Source organism: Erpetoichthys calabaricus, chromosome 10, assembly GCF_900747795.2.
Source record: "Erpetoichthys calabaricus chromosome 10, fErpCal1.3, whole genome shotgun sequence".
NCBI lineage: Eukaryota > Metazoa > Chordata > Cladistia > Polypteriformes > Polypteridae > Erpetoichthys > Erpetoichthys calabaricus.
The window spans coordinates 113,197,134-113,210,122 of record NC_041403.2 but is presented as its reverse complement, the minus strand read 5'-3'; the positions used below and the strand labels follow the sequence as shown (position 1 = coordinate 113,210,122).

General features: G+C 38.3%; 1 protein-coding gene across 2 annotated transcripts in view; it reads left to right on the top strand.

The window, feature by feature from the left end:
* LOC114659314 (collagen alpha-1(XIV) chain) overlaps positions 1-12,989 on the top strand; it is a 306,226-nt gene that overhangs the window by 133,020 nt on the left and 160,217 nt on the right. For both annotated transcript variants that reach the window (XM_051932843.1, XM_028811737.2), the window contains exons 12-13: positions 4,684-4,813; positions 4,899-5,044. In XM_051932843.1, coding sequence (XP_051788803.1) covers positions 4,684-4,813; positions 4,899-5,044 — 276 coding nt within the window. The remainder of the gene's footprint in view (positions 1-4,683; positions 4,814-4,898; positions 5,045-12,989) is intronic.

The following is a 12,989-nucleotide window of genomic DNA, read 5'->3' as shown; positions in this document are numbered from 1 at the left end:
GTCATTTTATATTCCTCTAGTCCATTGTTTAGATTACCTTCAGGCCACCACAGGAAACGAAGAAGATCAGTGCCTTCATCTGGAATTTTCACTTGATAAAACATTGATTTAATATCTGCCATTAATGTAATTGGCTGCTCTCTGAATCTTGTAAGAACTCCAATGAGTGTATTAGTTAGGTCAGGTCCTTTCAGCAACTGTTCATTTAGTGAGAAGCCTTGGTAAGTGGCTGTACAGTCAAAAACCACTCTGATTTTATTTTTCTTTGGATGATATACTCCATGGTGAGGGATGTACCACACTCTCTCTTTTTTGAGTGACAGCTGTTCAGTGGGTACTTTAATAGCATATCGTTTGTCTAAAATGTCCTTCATGAAAATTTTGTAATCCTCATGGAATGTTGGATTCCTTGTAAGTTTTCTCTTGAGGTCAATACAACACTGTTCTGCAATGCAACAATTGTTTAGCACTTTTAAGTGTCTCATCTTTAAAAGGCAGATTAATGCAATAGTGTCCATCTACTAGCTTGGCAGACTCTGAGGCTATGCGCATTAACTTAATGTCTTCCTGTGACATTTCCTCCTTCTCCTCACAGCTGCACTCTGGAAAGTCTGTATTACATTGCTGAGTAACATCTGTTCTATTTCCATTATTGACACACGATTGACTGTATAACTTTGCAGTCTTTCATTGTCTGTCCTTTATTAGGCCATTAACAATCCATCCAAGAGCTGTCTTCACAGCATAAAGACCTTCGCCTCTACTGTTAATGACTTGCCATGGCTCCATGGCTTTAGGGATATTTGCACCTATTAACAGACTTACTTCAGCTTTTATCTGGGGTAGATGCATGTTTTTGAGATAATACAATCTCATGATATCTTCTTGCATAGGGATATTCTCCCTTTTCACTGGATTAATGTTCACTGTGTATACCTGTTGTTATTCAATAAATGTGTTTTCTTCTACCCCACAGACTTGTTACTCCAATAAAACTGAACATTTTACTAGTTTCTGTTTATTTACCCTGCGGTGGGCTGGCACCCTGCCCGGGGTTTGTTTCCTGCCTTGCGCCCTGTGTTGACTGGGATTGGCTCCAGCAGACCCCCGTGACCCTGTAGTTAGGATATAGCGAGTTGGATAATGGATGGATGGATGGATGTGTATTTACCTTGTCCCTTTCTACAGTTCTTATATGGACCTGAACTTTTCTTCCAGGAAGATTTAACTGCTCTTGAAAGCTTTCTGTGCAAAATGTAGCTATGCTGCCAGAGTCTATTAGAGCATATGTTTCTGTTGTAAAAGGATCAGACCCGACACACCTAAAGAGGTTTGGGTCAGCCACCTGTATATTATTCCTGGCTGCAGTGGGTTAGGTTTTCCAGAGAAGTGATTGGTTTGGAGTCCAGACATGAACTGATGAAGGTTTGGAAACATAGCGGTTTTAAGTGATTAACCCGGAAGTGACATAAGTGAACCAGAAGTGACCTTCTTCTGACATCATCTTAGGCGCCGGTACTGGAAGTGACATCTTTCAGGACATCAGAACCGGAAGTGACATCTTTCTGGGCACCGGGAGTGATGTCGTCAATGTTGAGTCAGATAGGTTTTCCCACAGCTGGTCTGTAGAGACAGCAGGAAAAGGTTTAGTGCACCCCGCCACCCCCTGGCCTGGCGTGGAATTACCTTTGCTTGGTCCATATAATGTCCTCCTACTCGCACTTGCGTGACACTACACATTTCTCATTCATTTTAGACTTAGCTTCAACTGGGATCACAGCTAAGACACAGTAGTGGTTCCACAGAAATATGCAAAGAAGAAATGTTCTTCTTTTCTGACTTCGTGTTCTCCTTTTTAGGAGGTGTGGTTTCATATTTCACATTCAAAAGGATGACATTTTCCAATGTACAATTATTTCATAATCCTTAATTTGTGGCCAAAGTGCTCAAGACAATATGAGAAGAAACAGAATATATGTGAGCAATACGAGTTGACTGGACCATGAATGCAACGTCAGCTATGAGATTGTGATTGCATGTCACCAGCATCCAACTGTGCCCCAAACCTCCATCCTCAATCTGCATTGCAAGCTGAAGAAAATTATACTTGGAATGCCTGTGAAGAATATCTGGCAATAGAGATGACCAAATGTATTTAAAAAGTCATCCTAAACTCAGATAAATTCAGCTTCACTGTGGTTTGTAAGAAAAAAAGAAGAAGACATTGCAAATTAGTTATATTTAAAAGTGAATTTGTACATACAGTAGATAGTTAATATCCAATCAGGTTCTCACAAAATTTACTTAACTTTAAGATGTAAAAAAATTTGTTTTTCTGAAACAAAAATCTGTTTGAAAGTGTATAGTCCGTTGTTATTGTTCAAGTTTTTTGCTGAATGAGAAACATATTTGTGGGCAGTACTTAATTGTATTATTCCATGTTAGTGAAATTTGGGATATATTTGTTTTCTGTGCTTAATAGGTCTTTGAATCCTACGAACAATTACATTCCAAATTTAACTTGCAACACATTTCTTTCACTACCTTCAAATCAGAAACATTGTTAAACAGAATCTGCCCAATTTTCCTCACCTCCCACCAACCTCTATGCCAGAAAACATATTCATCAGTCTTGAAGACTCAGACAGCATTTCTGTAATATATAAAACCATTTTACAGGCCCTCCCTTTCAAAGATCCAAAAGGACATTGGGAAAAGAAGCTCTCGCTCAATATTTCAGAGACGGAGTGGAAAGTAGCAATGCAGAGAATTCACTTGAGCTCCACATGTGCAAAGCATACAATTATTCAACTTAAAATTATATATTGAGCACATCTGTCTCGCTTAAAATTGTCCAAAATGTTTCCAGGGCAAGATCCAACCTGCGAACATTGCAATCGAGCTCAAGCCTCACTGGGCCACATGGTCTGGACCTGCACCAAATTAACATCATTCTGGACCAAAATCTTTAAATGCCTATCAGACACCCTTGGTGTCACAATCCCTCCTAACCAATTGACAGTTGTGTTTGGTGTACTCCCAGATGGGCTTAAAGTGGAGAAAGACAAACAAACTGTAATTGCCTTTACTACACTATTGGCACGTAAACTTATCTTGCTCAACTGAAAGAATCCTAACTCTCCTAAGTCAGTGGGTAACTGATGTTATATACTATTTGAAACTGGAAAAAAAATCTAATTCTTACTTAGAGGATCTGTGCAGAACTTTTTCAGAACCTGACAGAATCTAATCAATAACATTTTAGAATAAGCTTTTAAAGCATTGAGGATTTCTCCATTTATCATTATTCACTTATTAATTCATCTATTTACTTATTTGTACTAGTTTTAAGTTTTACTCTGCTGGCTTAGCTCTCTTTCTCAGGGGTGGGGGTGATTTGTTTTCGATCTTATCTTTGTAAAAATTGATTTATTTGTATGGAATGATGTGTGATTTTAATAAAATAGAAAAAGGTATATTTTTGCAATGCACATTCATTTTGTGTGAAGTAGAATTCTAGTTATAAATCTAAAAACTGAAAAGCTAACAGCTGAAAGTTTTGTCCAAGGAATTTTTCTAAGGATAAAAATAGGTAAGAGTATTCCAACATGATAAAAATAAGAATAGAGTTGCAGATCACTATCTGGTTACAAGCAGTTAAAATTCAATGCAGGATTTGATATTTCTCAGCAGATTTTTGATGCTATACATTTTCTATTATGAAAACATCCATCCATCCATCCATTTTCCAACCCGCTGAATCCGAACACAGGGTCACGGGGGTCTGCTGGAGCCAATATTATGAAAACATGTTTTAATTAAATATTTTTTTTATCTATTATTTTTTCCATGTTGCCCAAGAAAAAAAAATTATGGCTACCTAGCTGTTCTCAGAAAAAGATTTTCCAGAAATGTTTTATTTAACAATATTTTAGCAAAAATGTGTGTGCTTGGAACTTGGTGAGCAAAAAAGTGGATATCTCACGTATGGATTATGCAACACTAGCAAATTAAGATTTTTTCCTGGATGCTTTGTTATTGTTCGATGTTTGTTCAGCGTTGGTCTCCATAGAAGCCTGTTGTGTAAGGAACTTTAGTTTCCTTCTCCATAAAAATATGAGATTAAGATTTTTTTTCTTGTCCATTACTACAAACAACACTGGGTAAGTAGAAGGTAAAAAATATTTTTGGATGAAGTATTTGTTTAAATAGATGTTTCTATTATAATTTTAAAATCTCTCTCTGTTATCTGCTTTATAGTCTTCTGCAGCTGAGAGACCTATGTGCTTTTATTACACTGTTTGCTGCAATAGTTTCAAGTCTTTCTAGTCATAATTTGTGTTCCTCTTAATTTTTTCTTCTCCACAATATGTCACACTGCCTTGTTTTTCCTTAATTTTTTTCTCATTTACCACAGTTTATTGAACCCCGAGGACTGTCTTGATCTCTATTGAAAAGGATGGATAGACTTATTTTTGTGCTCACTTTCTGTTGAGCCTGCTATTAAGGCTCCTTTAATGATGCTAACCTTAGACTAATTGTGTCCAGAAGCTAATTTCTTCCTTTCTCTAGAATGTCATCATAAGTTTGATTTATTCACCTTTGCACTTATACCAGTTATGCCAGCAGTATTGTTTGTTGTTCACAAATCTGAAATATCTCCTATTATGTTCAATTTGACAGGTGGTGTTGAATGGAACTGTTTCTGGCTTGGTTTTAAAAGGGCTGTCTTCCAACACAAAGTATATGGTTTCTGTGTTTCCTGTTTATGAAAGCAAAGTAGGAGAAGGACTTAGTGGGTCAACCTCTACCTGTAAGTATGCTAAGCAAAATATACATCTGCTAAGTCAGTTATTAACTTAAGTATTCTCTAACAGAAGCTAAAATTGAAATTCTAGTGCCTCTGTCACCTCCCACACACCTTCAGATTTATGGAGCAAGGCACAACAGCTTGAAGGTGAAATGGCACCCAACAGAGGGAGCCACAGAGTACATGGTCTTATATTCTCCTGTGAATGAGGAAGAGCCAGACGATGGCAAAGAGGTATGTTGGGAAGTATGGGTGATAAACACGTCTTATATTTGGTCTGATAAGTTTCAATTGTCTTTCGAGTACAATGCCAACAAAAAAAAGATTATTTAACAGCATGAATATTTGACTCATTATTGAAATTATATAGATCTACAGTAAATAATTTTTGTATTCATTGCGTCATTAATCAGCCTCATTTTCACAATGTGAGGTGCAGATTTCATGTCATTAACCAAATTAGACCAAGTGTGTCAGCATCAACACAGCAACATTTTCTCCACTCCCCTATTTCAATTAATATTATTATTATGGATTTTTGTCTTTTATCAAGACACGTCAATTCTCATTAAAAGTATGAAATCTGCTGCTTCTAATAACATGCCATACTTGTATCTGGGTTGTGTTACTGCAGAGGAATCTCCATTATAAAATATAGCTGTTAGTGGCTGGTAGTGTTATGGAAGGAAAAAATTTATATGTCATAGCATATTAGCATAAATAGCCATAAAAGTAATTAAAGCTTCTGAAACATTAGATTAAGCATAAATTAGAATGTTAAGCAAATAAGATAGGTCAAGCAAATGGTTAACTAAAAAATCAGTCATATTACATTATTTTTTAAGCTTGAAGTAGATTTGCTAGTGTTGGAAAGAAAGAACAGGATAGTAAGAGAATGACGCACAGAAACTATCGAGGACAGAAGAAGGGGGAGCGTTTGCACCTGTATTCGAAAGTCAGAAAGCTGAGAAACGATATCAGTAAAAAATAGGCCCTAGTAGGCACGCAAGAAGCCAGCTGGAATAGTGAATCAGCAGAGATTGCAAAAAGGCATTGCTGCCAAGGTCAGAGATGATGTAATGTATGGAAAATAAAATATATTCTAGCATAAATAAGTTTAGAAAATTATACTAGCATTTAATCATAGTGCAGAAATTAAATGTAAATCAAGCATGCCAAGCAAATAATTAAATAAAGGCACATGCCATATTTCTTTTTAAATTAAAGCTTAGCTTTGACCACCAAATAGGATAGGAAGGGAAAATGATGAGAGGAAGCCCATATATGGAAGAAAGGCCTTGGCCAGTGAAAGAAATAAGCAAAACAGAAACTAGAAAGTAAAATTAACAATAGACAGTGAAAATACCGGAGGGGCCAGCTGCAGGGAAAGTCAGGAAATAATAACAGTTCCCATGGGAACTCAAGGTATCAGCTGGACAGGAGCAGAGGGGAGTCAGAGAAAAAGAGCAAATGAGCTAATTTGAGCGAGGTCGGAGTGATAAGAAATGACTATATAAGTTTGGAGTCTGGAACTGTTCGGGGTTCAGCTCAATTTGGCCGTATTGGGTTGAGTCCGTGTTATTATTATGGTTATTTTATTGCAATAAAAGTATAGACTCTGTTTGCCTATCCCGAGACTCCTAATAGCCTTAATTTTAGGTAAAAAGCCTTCTGGTGACAATTTTTTGCCACGACAGGAGTCTTGCTTTATAGATTATGTACACAACCTTTGACAAAGGCCGTGCTGTGTTGCTGAGCTAAATGACATCACTCTAATATCACATGCCATGAGTTCCATAGAGCACAACTCTATCAACTGACAACAGCGTGTTAGCAACACAACAACAAAATGGTGGTGTTCACAGAAAAACAAGATGGTAGTGTGGTAGAACAAAAATACAACAAATAAGTTTAAGTCTGAATACTAAACAAGAGAACATTCTCATCAGTAGAAGACCTGGGAATGCTTTTGGCAGGAAATGAAGAGCAATGAGTGCTTTCTTTACTATCACTGTTTTCTTGAACACAGCAATCTAAGACTTGAATGTAGGTTTATGCATCTTTAACTATCTATTTGTTTACTTTTTATGTGTTTCATATATTCTTCCTTTTCTTTCTGTGTGTAAAGAATATGTACTGATCAAAGCATCATTCAGGCTGCAGTCTTGTGATCTTAAATCACAGGCTGTTGTTTATCCCACCAATAACAATCTTGTAGCTGTTACCCAGAATCCCTGTTTTGTGGCATCTTATAAATTTAGTCTTGATGCAAAACTAAATTATGTGCATAATAGATCAACAGATAAAACCAGATCCTCCACTGTGGTACCTGCAATAGTAACTTAATTAAAATTAAAACAAAAAATATATCACCAGTTCAGAAACATCTTTGCAGTTTTAAATGCTGCTTATTAACCATCCACTCTCTTGGAAGTAATGCTGCTTTGGTAAATTGATATTAAGTACAATATCTGATTTGTGTCTTCTCACTGAAACCTGCCTTAGTAAAGCAGACATTATTTTCCTAGATGGATAGACACTCCTTCATAAATCTAGAGATACTGGCTGAGGAGGTGGCCTTGGAGTAATTCATTGTGACAAAAAGCAAACCACTTCTAAAAATGTAGGCAACTTCACGTCCTTTGAATCACTCATTTTAAATATTAAAACAGATTCCAGCACAATTGTATTATAGTCTACAGACCAGCAGGGCCATATTCATTGTTCATGACTGAATTTGAAAACTTTTTATCTGGTTTAGCTATAAATTATGATGCTGGATTTTAATGTACACATTGATGTGGAAACTGACTCTTTTCGCAAATGTTTTACTTATGTGTAAATTCAATAGGATGTTCTCAGATTGTCAGTGGTCTGTGACGATGCAGGTTCTGCTCCATGCTCCTATCTTACTTCTGGGAGTCCTCGAACCCAACACCATCGGTAATGTCACCAATGAGCTGGACAGTGAGATACAACAAAGCAAAGGGGTGTTGCAAAAAGTACAAAGTGTTTTTATTAAAAACAGCAAAATCAAAAACAAAATGTCCAAATAAATAGTGCAGTGCTTCAAATAAATCATTAAATAAATAATCCAATAAAACAGGTAAATCCATGGAAGTTAAAAACACAATAGAAAAATCCTTTTAAAACAAGGTTAAAAACAATGGCTGGAAGCAGTCTTTTCTTAAAACTCCAGTGCTTTCTTCTCCCTTACTGGTGGCCCCCCTGCTTCTCCACTAATGGGCCCCGCAACAGGTTAGTTGCCCTACCAGCAAAATGCAGCTTCCTTCAATTGTTGTCCGGTAGCCCTCCGATCCCTGGCTACGTCGGGCCTCCAGCCGGACCGAGACTTGGGTTCCCTCCCCCAGAGGCCAGGATGCTCATGCTGGGGCTCAACCCGCAAAGCCTCCTCGACTCCGCTTCCTTCAACGGCCAGTCAACCCCTCTGCCTGTCACTCCAGCTCCTTAAAATTGCTCAGCTGCAGCAATCCTTTCCTTCTATCCGCCTCGTGCATCTATTAAATATTCTATTAAATATTACGGGGACATGGATCAGGTGTGGTAATTAGCAGCTCCCGGCAACAATTACGGATGCGGATGACTCCTCACCTGTTCACTTAAGCGAGGACCATCCACATCATGAATCACCCAGGAACCACTCCGGCCACACTACCACGCCCCCTCTCTAAGCAGCGAGTGTGGCAATTATTTATTTAAAAAGTGGCCTTTGATCGGAGCTCTGGACCCACTATACCACATGGTCCAACTCATAATCATAACCACACATTAGATCTAATTGTAACTTACAGAGTTGAAATTCAAATTACTCCATTAAATGAAGTACTAGGGTGTTGTACCGTGTTAGCCATTATGAATGTAGAGAAAAGCCAAGCAAAATGACACCTTTTATTGGCTAACTAGAAAGATTACAATATGCAAGCTTTCGAGGCAACTCAGGCCCCTTCTTGCCTGAAGAAGGGGCCTGAGTTGCCTCGAAAGCTTGCATATTGTAATCTTTCTAGTTAGCCAATAAAAGGTGTCATTTTGCTTGGCTTTTCTCTACATCCATTAAATGAAGTTATTTCTGATCACTACTTAATTACATTTGATTTGGTTGTGCCCTTACCAAAACATCCACAGATTAAAACAAATGCTTGTTCAAAATTTGTAGATATTTTGAGTAAGTCAAGTGTAATTGTGGAAAACAATTTAGATCAGCTAACATCAAATTATAATATAACCTTAAGAGAGGTTTTGGATACAGTAGCTCCCCTTAAAACTCAAGTGATTAAAGCACACAGAAACTCACCCTGGTTTAATGAGAGCACTCAAGCTCTTAAATTAGAGTATAGACAACTGGAGCATAGATGGAAAGCTACAAAGCTGCAGGTGTTTCAATTTGCATGAACAGAGTGTGTTAAAAATATAAAAATGCTCTCTTTAAAGCCCACTCGGAATGCTATACTAAAATAGTAGATAACAACAATAATAATCCATGTGTACTGAACTATAGTGCAAAATACCAAAATACATTAGCAGTACAGACTTTATGAACTTCTTTAATGAGAAAATGAAAAGCATAAAATCCCAGATACAATACAGTACAATACAGTTTATTTTTGTATAGCCCAAAATCACACAGGAAGTGCCATAATGGGCTTTAACAAGCCCTGCCTCTTGACAGCCCCCTAGCCTTGACTCTGTAAGAAGACAAGGAAACACTCCCAAAAAAACCTAGTAGGGAAAAATGGAAGAAACCTTGGGAAAGGCTGTTCAAAGAGAGACTCCTTTCCAGGTAGGTTGGGCGTGCAGTGGGTGTCAAGAAGAAGGGGGTCAATACAATACAATACACAGAACAGAACAAATCCTCAATAAAAAATAAAAAATAAAAATTTTTTAGAAGTACGGAGCAGAATTTAACAGTAGATGATATCATATAATAAGATTTGGATAATTTTAGACTCCTGGAGACCTCATCCATCAAGCTGCCTTCCCCATTTGGCCATTCCATGACTGAAACAGATTTGGGCCAGCCAATCCGATGAAAGAACCCCTCTTTCCCACAATTCCTGCAATCCTCCATCAGGGATGACTTTACCTTAGGCAGGCAAAACAACTTGGCAGGTGGGCCGTGGCACCAAGTGCCACATTTGAGTACCGAGAAGAGAAACAGAATAGGTGAGGATTAGTATCCAATTCTAACTATCATGTTACTTATGTTTTAGTGCTAATGACTGACAAGTTAATCAGCAGCTCTAGTCAGGATATGCTAAACTAAAGTAGTGAGTCTTCAGCTGGGATTTAAAAGCTGAGACCGAAGGGGCATCTCTTATAGTAGCAGGCAGACCATTCCACAGTTTAGGGGCCCTGTAACTAAAAGCTCGACCTCCCACTGTTATTTTATTAATCCTTGGAACCATAAGCAGACCAGCATCTTGAGATCTTAATGTGCGCACTGGTTTGTAAGTCATGATAAGTTCAGACAAGTAAGCTGGACCTCAGCCATTTAATGCTTTATATGTTAAAAGAAGGATTTTGAAATCCGCCCTAAACTTAACTGGGATCCAGTGTAAGGATTTAAGAACTGAAGTTATGTGTTCGTATCTCATATGTGTTCAGATCTCAGCATCAGAGTGCAAACCTAATACTAGCTTGGCAAACCCTGACTCTTCACTTTAGAAATTTAAATCCTGTAACAAAACATGAAGTCTTAATTTTAATTTCTAAAATGAAACCTACTACTTGTTCCTTAGATCCAGTACGAAACAAAAACTAGTAAAGTGCTCAGTGGATGTTCTTGCAGCATATATTCTTAGCATTATCAGTAGCTCATTATTGAATAGATGCTCTAAAAGTATCAGATATCAAACCAGCACTTAAAAAGTCAGGCCTGACCCACATACACTTAATAAAATACATGAAAAAAAGTATTTGTCAATTAGCTTCAGTCTCACTTTACACATTACAATTTTTTTTTGCAAAATTCCAGTCTGGCTTTCTCACTAGTCATAGTACAGAAACGGCATGTGGTAAAATAAGGTCCATGGCTCATCGGCACCTTTTTAAATAAATATTCACCACACTAACATCTTAGTAGGAGGGCGAGATCAGTTCCCAAGCAGTTCTACACTAAGTGCACTGGTATGGGATTAACCGTGACCCTAATTGGTGCCAGGAGCCTCTAATCGTCACAGCTGTGCCACATCCCCATTTTAAAAAGGGGAAGCGTGAGTGTGAGGAAGGAAGGGGAAAAAAAAAACAAAAGACAATAAACGGATGTTAAGGAGAGAAGAAGGCAGGAGGCCATAAGAATCAGTGCCGGTGTGAGCGAGAGCAGGGAGTGAAGGCAGGCAGCTGTTTTGAGGAGCTGAAGTGACTGTGGACGGCTCGCCGTGTAAGGCTGGGAAGGCAGTGGGGGTCGAGGAGGATGCACCGGGTTTTTTAAAAAAAGGACAGCTTCCTGCCAGTTTTTTAACCCCTTAACCGCCCTCTGCCGGATATATCCGGCACCGTTGTTTTATTGCTAACGCCATACTGCCGGAATTATCCGGCACATTTGCCTGTGGTTATATGAATGCCTGGCAAGTAGTATAACTGACGGTTTGGCATGGGTATTATTACTACATTGTATTTCGACAAGTCTGTGGTTGTTTTGGCCGGTCATGTGACGTGATTCGCATGTAACAGCTGTGAATATGGCGAAACATAAACTGACTTCAAGTGAGGCTTTGCAGGCGATTTTGGACAGTTCTGATCATGATTGTAGCAGTTCTGAAGAAGATTTTAGCGACAGTGATGAGCAGCAACGTGCGCTGCATGATACTGTGAATGAAGACGCATCGGATGACGGCGCTGAGTGGGTGTATCCCCAGCATCTCAGCTGGGCTGCTGCCCGTGGTGAACTACCTTTTCTGCATTCGTTTGAGGGAACGTGTGGCTTTATTGTTGATGTAAACAATTACACTGCTGAGCAGTTTTATGAGCTGTTTGTGTCACCTGATTTGATCAGACATTTTGTTCATCAGACAAATCTGTATGCAGCACAGTTTATTGAGAAAAATCCCAATTTACCTCCACATTCCCGTGTTCGTGCTTGGTTTGACACTGATGAAAACGAAATGAAAAAATTCATTGGGATTTTGATGTTGATGGGAATAATCAGAAAACCAGATATTGAGATGTACTGGTCTACAGATCCTATGTATGCAACACCTATTTTTGCAGCTGTCATGACACGTAACCGATTCTCTTTGCTGCTGAAATTCTTTCATTTGAATGACAACAGAAACGAGCCAGATAAGAAAGATCCAAACCGCGACCACTTGTTCAAGCTACGTCCTTTGATTGATCATTTATTTGAAGCATTTCAGTTGCCCTACATGCCAGGACCGTCAGTTGCAGTTGATGAAAGTTTATTGTCGTGGAAGGGCCGCTTACAGTTTCGACAGTATCTACCATTGAAAAGGGCACGGTTTGGTATCAAGATGTTTTGCTTAGCTGAGAATTCAGGTTACATTTATAGATTTCGTGTATACACTGGCAAAGAGGATCCTATGAGTAGTATTTCAGCAGTGTTGCCAGATGAATGTAAGGACTTTGGACTTTCAGAAAAACGCTGTCGTGTCTGTTCAAAGAAGGGTCAGCGTAGAGACGTCAAGACCTTCTGCTCAAAGTGTCCCAGCAATCCAGGACTTTGTGCAGTTCCCTGCTTTGGCCTGTGGCACAGCAAACTCAAATACTGGGAATGAAACTATGATTGACTGAACTACTTTTGACTTTTGAATTACTTTTGACTGTTCCGTTTTTGTAGTTGACAATAAATCCAGAAGCCTGAGAAAAGGTACATTTTGTGTTTTATTATGTGTTTGCCCATTTCTAGAACTTGCACAACATTTAGTGGTCAATACTGCTTGAATAAATGTAAAAAATGTAAAAAAAATGTAAAAAAGTAAAAAAACGAAAATTGTTCAGATTTCGCCTGGCGTGGGGAATATTTAGGGAGTTGGTGGTTAAAGGGTTAACTACATTTTTATTGGATTTATTTATTGATTTTAACCTCCACTTTTCTCCCATTTTTAAGGATTATTTATTTTTGAAGCACTGCACTTTCTTTTTGAACACTTGTTTTTGTTTGATTGTTTTTAATAAAAGCACTAAAGACTTTTGCACCTTCCCC